The sequence below is a fragment of the Anneissia japonica genome, unplaced genomic scaffold (assembly GCF_011630105.1).
Source record: "Anneissia japonica isolate Jap-2015-1 unplaced genomic scaffold, ASM1163010v1 scaffold287869_len1821871_cov162, whole genome shotgun sequence".
In the NCBI taxonomy this organism is placed as follows: Eukaryota; Metazoa; Echinodermata; class Crinoidea; order Comatulida; family Comatulidae; genus Anneissia; species Anneissia japonica.
In genome coordinates this window covers 1,769,019-1,777,951 of record NW_022741034.1, presented here as the reverse complement: position 1 = coordinate 1,777,951, position 8,933 = coordinate 1,769,019, and the positions used below count along the sequence as shown (strand labels likewise).

The 8,933-nt window shown below is 36.5% G+C and overlaps 1 protein-coding gene across 1 annotated transcript in view; it reads right to left on the bottom strand.

Annotated features, from left to right (window-relative positions):
* Positions 1–591: 591 nt before the first annotated feature.
* The window catches only part of LOC117118541 (dexamethasone-induced Ras-related protein 1-like), a 24,516-nt gene continuing 16,174 nt past the window's right edge, over positions 592–8,933 (bottom strand). Inside the window, exon 2 of the mRNA XM_033263160.1 lies at positions 592–2,484. Coding sequence (XP_033119051.1) covers positions 1,922–2,484 — 563 coding nt within the window. The 3' untranslated portion in view covers positions 592–1,921. The remainder of the gene's footprint in view (positions 2,485–8,933) is intronic.

Here is an 8,933-nt window from a genome sequence, read left to right as displayed (position 1 = left end):
ACCGTTAGCTGCCGTGCGTCCATCCGAGAAAATCCCGATCCGGATACCAAAAATATGATGACCGAATCATTGCCAATAAGAAACTGGAAATTGTAAACGCGTACGTGTGATTGGTTGATGATAGAAACACGCTCAACTTGCTAACCGATAGCGCTTGCTAACCGTTAGCGGTATCCGGATACTGCTAACGGTTAGCGCTAACCGATCGGGCGTTCTCACGCAGGTGCTAACGGTTAGCGCTAACGGATAGCTCCCGATCCGGATACTAGGGCTCTCGTGGGAACCAGGCTTTAAACACGGTGGCACGCCAGGCCTAGTTACTATAGGAACACCCGGCTTGAGATAAGCCACCTAGTTCAGACTGGCAGTCTGAACTAGGTTAACATTGTCGTTTTGTGGGACCTTAGCAACAATAATCAAGGGGCCGATCGGGGCTAAACGGTAAGGTCCATTGGTGTATTAGGCTTGTAGTATTATGATATGACCAGAGGCTTAACAGGTTCCGGCACCCCGCCCTCTCTGGCAACCTCTTGCCTTTGTATGATCATTATTTTAGTTATTTTAACCAGCAAGATATACCACTACGTTATATTTAAACACCCAAGCTTCGAGGCCTCTGGACCCATGGCAAGACCCCCCCCCCACCTCCTTTTCCCGCGCTTAGTAGATGCTGGCTATACGCGGTGAATTCATGAATACGATTATGTCGAATTTGACTTGATTTGATTTGAAATTTACTAACGTGACTATGTCAAATTTGATTTGATATTTTGAAAATTATTAATTTATATAACACAGTTATAAAAATATACAATAACAATAAAAGCGGTTAGTTACTAAAAAGGCATGAGCTGCCAGCTCAACACATTATATGGGTGCCTCCCGAGCTAACATTAAACATATTAAACATATTTAAAGATATGAAAACCGGCTAAAAGTTATTAACGGGAACTACAGAAAGTGCAATGAAAATAAATTAACAATCCACTTGAAGAAAAAATGAGCAACAGACAATTAAAAGTCATCCCATCCAGCATAAACATTATGAGAGGCCATAAGTAAAGCTTAATTGACATTAACAAGAACTCTATAAAAAACAATTATAGAGCAATGTCATGCCGGCGTTCCGTACATTTTTTCAATTCAGATGCAAAATTAGTAAACTGCTCAGTAGGTTTACAACATCAAAAACCTTGGCAGGTAAATTCAAACTTTGTGACAGAGTTTTTGCCTCCCAGAGTTCACCTCTGGATTCCATGCAGCATTGTCATTATGTTTCTTCCATTGCCTCCGTGTTTGAAAGGGTTTTTTCAGGCCTTGTTTCACCATACTTTTGGTTTACTATACTCCAGACAGTTTCATCAACAATGTTGTGCTTGTATTCCATAAACTTTGAAAATCACTGTATGCGTTCTTTCACAATCTTTATCATCTCGCAAAAATTAAATTAAAAATAAATTTGTTTTCTTTTCATAAGCAATAATATTTCTTTCCGTTTTCCATTTAATGTAATTTTAACCCACACTATTCAGTGGTATCAGTCTTTTGTAAATACTATTTAAACGTATAAATGGGAATTAGGCCGATGAAAGTACAGATAGATGAACTCCGTGCGTGTGAAAGTAGCTCAATCTATAGCTACAACTTGGCAGATTGCTTCTTATCTTGAACTCGAAAACGAGTCGTTAACCAAACCAATTTAGGTAATACTTCAACTTTATTTTCGAAGGGTTTTGTAAATTGTTTCCGATTTATCGATTCACGGTTATTTCACACATATAATAGCGTATTCGGTCTACTGTTTGTTTTTATTACAAGTTTTCAAATACTGAATTTACTTATGTACATGTTATGAGCAGCGTGAAACGATTAGATACCAACTTCCTTTTAATGTAACATTTCCACAGGGAATGTTTTGAGTTTACTGGATGCAACAAACAACTCTTTTGATTTTTCGTCCTGTTGAAATCGAAGATTCACCATCGTCATTGACAAGACTTCTTTGGCTTAACTTAAGACGCATCTGTAAAAGGTCGCTGCGCACACTCGGTCGCCGAGCATTGGGTGAAACAATTCCACAGGCCTCGCTTAGCCTTCTCCGAAAAGTTAGTCGGTGATTATCCTTAGGCTTGAGAGTGGGTGTATTGCTGGCGCTCATCTTCCGATGCAAAGATGGGCTCATTTCGCTTGGCAGTTTGGCATTTTCAAATAGTAATCTAAATAACGTGTCAATGTTTACCGACTTTTTTGCTGATGTTTCAACAAAAGAACATCGTTTGTTGTTTGCCTCAAAGCATTTTGCAGCCTCCTCTGAACTAACAACCCTACCGCTATCTTTATCACACTTATTCGCTGCCACTACCATTGGAACACTCTTGGCACCACCATTAAATACTTTGGTTTCGATGATTTGGTCTTTTAGACGTATCGCTTCTTGGAACGTATTTTTATTATCGATACTATACACAATGATAAAGATATCCCCTGAAAGAGACAAATATAAACCAATATTAGCCAATGTGTAAACGATAACATACAAACATCTTCAATTAACTTTCTGAATAATATTAGTTTACCTAGTGCATTATTATTTAATGGGAAGACGATGATAACGAGTAGGATAGATATAGGAGTATTTCTTTTGGTCATCACACAAAGTCCGAAAACTTGTTTAAATTGGGGTACATTAGTGGTGAATTCGTCAGTACACTAGAGGAAAATCCCCTACTTTGCCCCAAAGAGTGTACTACTTTCTTCAAAGTGCACATCAAATCAAACTTTATTTTTGAAGTAAAATAGAAATTATTCTTCCACTGAAAAAAAGCATGAAACTATTTTACATACTGTAATATCAACGTTAAAATATCAATGTAAAAACATTATAAAACACTAAAAGAATCATGAATAATGAAATTCAGAAAGCTGAACAATATTACACATGGGGCCAGCGGCTTAAGCGTCTTATCCTCAAGACAAGGAGAGCAGCGGATGGAATTGAACCGGGAACCAAAGGGTCTCCACGCTCCAGCGCACAGACGATGCTACTACCGAAGAATGCCTGGAATTGCAAAATTGATGAAAAGTGCTTGGCGGCTTTCACTAAATTTTCCTTTAATATTTCAGAAATCACTTTGATCTCAGTATCATTCCATGTTGTTAGTATCCATCAATTATCATCACTCTACAACCTGTCCACGTAAATCTAATAGCTTTCGTCCTGTGACTCTCACATCAATCGTCTGATGAGTGTTTCGAATCATAGGCGTATGTATGTATTTGGTACCGTATTACAAAGAATTTGTGAGCTGAAGTCTAATTCTTCTTATCTAATGTCCACACACTTGATAGATACGTTGTTCAGCCAGAGCTGGAAACAGTTTCTAGCACAGTCGTGTTTGGTACGGCGGCGGCGGTGGTGGTGGAGCGTTAACCAGGGCCGCGACCAGGACGCTTCTCAGTCTATACAACTACACAACTTACATTCAAGTGTATGGTTTAAATAAGTTCTACATTTTTCCTGTTTTGGTGTAGCAAGTATTAACACAAAACTATCAATAAACGTCAACACAAAAGTAACGTAACTTATTTCATAACCTAACAACAATGTTCGGTTAGGTTAACACAAAGGTAAAACCAACGTTGCACAGAGGTTAGCAAAATTTAGTTGGAAGTTAAGTTCTAAATAAATACTTCGTAGACACGATAAATGTCAATCAGATTTATCATATAAACATTGCCTATATAAAATTATCATCTATTATTTATGTAAAACTATGACTATTCAAAAGTTCAATAATAATTAAACTACTGTACATTAATATTAATCGAACCGTAGAAACAATGGGCTTATAGCATAATGGCAAATTACGATCAGTGATTCGATCAATACAGTTGGTAAGGAGATCAATTATCGCTTACATGTTTATTAAATTAATATGCGTATCACCGAAGTAGACCAGCAATGGTCGTAAATGGGAAATATGATCATAGTTTAACTATGATCATGTAGTTGATCCGATAATGTACGAAAACTGCAGATACCCTGTTGAGTAAGGCATCACCAGTGATTGCCTCTCTGTAGATACTATTTTTGATGAAGGTTTTCATTTAAATAATATACAAATTACTTTAATTGAATATTCATCTTATATGGCAAATGAATATGATTAGGAAGCAGATATGATGTTGTAGGAAACAGTTTCTCTGATGCCACAATCAATGGTTACACTCGATTTACATGGATGACTGCAAAACATTTTTTTTAAATTAGTTAATAAAATTAGGCCTACACGTATTTTTTATTTATTATTTCGTAATAAATATAATACAGAAATTAAAGGCATTGACCTTCGACTAACATGCCCAGATCAAACTACCAGATGGTTTATTAATTTATAGAGAAAAAGAATTATTATGAATCCTCAATGTTACTGACCACAGAAAGTGTTTGTATTTGAAATACGAATAATATAATCGATAGTCTACTAATACTTGTAGAGATGAAGGTAGACATTCTCAAACAAAATATGAGCATGAATTAATCTAATAGATGCTAATGTAGACAAGCTGACTAGTGGGCATGTGGTTCGTTCTCAACGAACAGTTTGCCAAACAGAACCCAGTAGCGAACGCATCGCATAGTAAATCGTGCAGACAGCGAACTCTGACAGGTGGAGCCTGGATGTGCAGTTTCTCTTTCCGCTTGACTTGTGATAATGTTCAGTAACATTTCACGCTGTATCTCAACGGGGAAATTACCAGAACAACAACACGCTATGAATCGATCATAGCCTTCAGTGCCCTAATTGAATTACACAGAAGCTACTTATACTACTCATATCTAAAAAAGTAATACATAGTATGCCTCATATGTAGGTTGTTATTCTGTATCTCGTTTGCATCCCCCTCCCTTCAACTGCTGTCCGTCTTTCTTGAATACACTTCATCTACGCATACTGTGGTCCTTTCTATCCGAAATCAGAAATCACTTCATTCGTTTAAAATGATTGATTGCATCGTGTCCGAATGATAGGCCTAATAATACACTGGTTCAAAATGCATTTTAAGGCCTTAGCTAAAATGGAAAAGTAGTTTTATTACTGCTGTTTTTCAAATATTTGATGATTGAGATGGATTAAAAGCCTCGTGATTTTTTTCCAAAATAAATATGCCTTTGTTTTATTCAGTTTTGATATCAAATGCAAACCTCTGAGAATCTAGAGGGATAACTGCATTTATAACAGTGCAAGTTAATGCAGGTGATCCTCCCCCAATTTCACCAAACATTCCTTAGAAGACCTAACCGTGAAAAGCATCCATTTTTGTTGCATTTTCTTAACATAACCAAATATTTCTTTAAATATTGACCATAGGTTTTCGATTATAGTATGACTTATAGTCATCAACATTGTCAGCGAACACATCCTGTCTCATTGAATTTGTATTTATAAACAAAATAAATGATTTATAAAGATCTCTTAAAGATGTTAAGTCCTCTACAGGCATTTCATTTATTTCTCTTAAAACATGTAAAGTACACATAGCAGATATCATAAATTACAACAAAAGAAAGATAATGTAAATACTAGTTCTTTTCTTTGTTTTTTTGTTTTTTTGGGGGGGGGGGTTGTCTGCATGTGTCTGCAAATATTATAACACTGAATCACTGAACAAAATCAAATGTTGTTGATTTTTTGCTTTTCCTTCGATTTATTGGCATTCCATCGGGTACCATAGGCCTTGTTGCACCAGAGAAGGTGCAAAATTGGCAATAGTTGAACAGAAAACATGGTAAAATGGTGTCCTCTATTGTTATGTCAAGTGCCAGAGTCCTTGCTGCTAAAACACACGGCGGCTTGCAGCTTCTAAAGTGGTATCGCCAGCAAATGCACACTTTCGGCCATGCATATCGGCTGGAGATAAAAATTCTCGCCGATGCAATGTCGTTGGCTACTCTTTTCACACTAGGCGGAATCAGACAGCGATTCAACACATTTTCAATATTGGCTCTACAGCGATATCTTTGCGTCAAATTTGGCAAGCAGCTCTTATTGGTTTGCTCTCATTACTCGAAGCCCACTCACTCTCTGACTGACCAATTCCATGAGACGATCTTTCCTCACTTCTCATACGGTCGGGGATGGTGGCTCATATCCTGCTTCAATAGGGGTAGTTCTCTGCTCTTTTGCGTTTCATCACTCCGCCGTACGCAAGTTCGTCTAGGGCTACCTAAGACAACATGGGATCTCTATCATTGATCGTTTGGCCGCTCATGTCCAGAGAGAGGTTCTGGAATTTTAGAGGGCCATGTTTTTTTTTTGCCAAATAAGCCGGACTTTCATTACCACCTTCTACAACAGAAAAAATACTTTTTTCGACAATATACCGACCACGAAATTACTATCGCTTCTCTAGCGAATGTAGGCCCATGCCACATCCTTCACTACTGATCCGACAGAAGAATAGATACGCAGAATGTTAAATTCCCTACCTATTCTCCATGTTATAATTGGTGATAAAATTGGAAATATGATTCTGTATAAAATCAATTTTACATTGGGCTCGATTAAAATGTGAATGGGAGGGGGAGGTCAATTAATAAAATTTAATTGAAACAAAATGATAAAAGTTTGTACAGACACAAAACAATGAAGTAAAAAAGCTGGTTCAAGAGTAAAAGTAAAGTAGGACCACTGTTAAAAAAAGTGTACATAGTGAAAAACAAGTTATTCTAAATCAAAAACTTTTTGATATTCGTGTAATTAGTGACAGTTTAACTGTTTGAAGCCTACGATTGACGAGATGAATTAATCGTACACTTAATGATAGGTACAGTCATAAGAGCTATTGGTGAAACACTCTGCTGTTGTACTCTTAAGTGCCGTCTAATTGATTGACGAATGCTAATCAATAATTAGCAAAACTACCGTATTCGAAAGAGTTAACTCAGATTTACGTTTAAAAATGCTTATAACTATACCACGTGGGTTAAACTCCGAACTTTTCATAGTTCTGTAGAATGTTCAATTCGGGTCTCTTGCATCTTCTTGATGTTTTTTTTTTTTTCCTTTTTTCATAATTGTTAATCCGATTCAAAAATAAAGAATGCTAGACAGCTGATAACTGTAACTTTCGTAGAACAACAAGCGCAAGAAAAAAATGAGCAAAAAATATGGCTCTGTACATACAGATCTACCGGTAACAATTTTCTCATTATTCTTTCCCTATTAAAGCGAAAAAGGTAAGCTTACATCTTCCTCTTTTAGCCTCAGAAATCATCAAAATAATAATTTCATTTGAAACAAATCCTGAAAAATCATCTGCAGTTTTAACTTTGCCATAATCCGGTTTTGGTAGCAATGTAGACCTTTTTTTCAGTGTTTTATGATGTTTGCTGTTTAATATTTTTTGTCATTTTCTTTAATTTGGAGGATTAAGGTAACACTGATTGGTGTTACCACATTAAATCGATTAAACAATAAAAATAATTAATTTGGTGTATTTCCTAAAATAGGTATAGGCCTATATATGGTTTAGGGAAAGAACATATTTAGTTTTATCATTATTTTCAAGTAAAATTGTAAGTAATTTCGTACAATTTTATTAAAGGTTATTGGACTGTTACTGTTTTTTATTTTTTTTATTTACGTATGCTTCTGGATATAACAGAAGCATACGTAGGCCAACATTTTGCAATAAATATCAATCAATTTCGTTTTTACCCTATTAACTATATACAATGTACAGCGGTATGGGATATATTGGTTTCTATTCGTATTGATAGTGGGGGAACTATGACTAAAAAAAGAGCCACCGCGACTGAGGCGGAATGAACCTTTCTGTCAATCAAACTTAACAACTAACAACAACAACTATGTTGTCCCAAAAACGCACGTGTTTTGTGGGACCTTAGCAACAATATCCAAGGGGCGGGGCTTAGCGGAAAGGTCCATTAGCCTACCTCATGATGCTATTAACCAAAACCACTAGTAAAATCAACCTATTAATATGGCACATTTACCATTGGCACATTTACCTATAAAAACTTCTAAATGGGCCACGTTACCCATGTAGGTCTAGTAAAATTACCAACGCACAATTCCCTTCCTTATGTATAGTATACGCATATTTTGCTTGATGAATTATTTATCTGTAAATGCGTCAAGCGCTTTAGCACACTTTAATGGTGCAGTACTCGGAAGTCCGCCAACGACACTTGTGAAGAAAGACAACGTGCCGGCAAACAACATGTTTAGGACAATCTTGAAGCTGATCAGAGGCTCTTTACGTGCACAGATTCATGTTAGGTCTAAACAGAAACCTGCAGAGAATTACCTTTGATGATTATTATATATAATTAAGCAACAAGGACCTAATCTCGAGGAATTAGTTAAACGTCTGATGCAGATTTTAAGATAAATCCGTATTTACGCGCAACGCGCTATTCATTTCTACAAATAGCTGTGAATTCATTAGGAGCTTATTATAGAATCGAATGACCGCTGTTACAGTGGACTATAAATGTAAAACAATAACGAAACAATGGAGCAGCGGGAAGAGCAATGAAATATTGACCTATTAGAGCTTCAATTTTATATAGACTAGCATATACCCGTGCTCCGCACGGTGTTGAATGAGTGGGGAAAGGTGGTGATGTATATTGTTGAATATAATGGGAGTCGAGGAGGCAATCGTTGTGGATGTTATGGTTAGCATGTTACAATTTTTCTAAAGGACGTCTTTGTAGATGTCTCTTTGTAGATGAGTGTCTTTGCTGGATAGTCCTTGTGAGGAATTATTGTACAGTTTGATGAGGGCATATCCAGAATTTTTCTAATAGGAGGAGGGGGTACAACAGTTTTAGAATGGATAAGTGAGTAGCGCTTAACATAATATGCACTGAAATTTAGAATTTAATGGAAAAACCGGGAAGC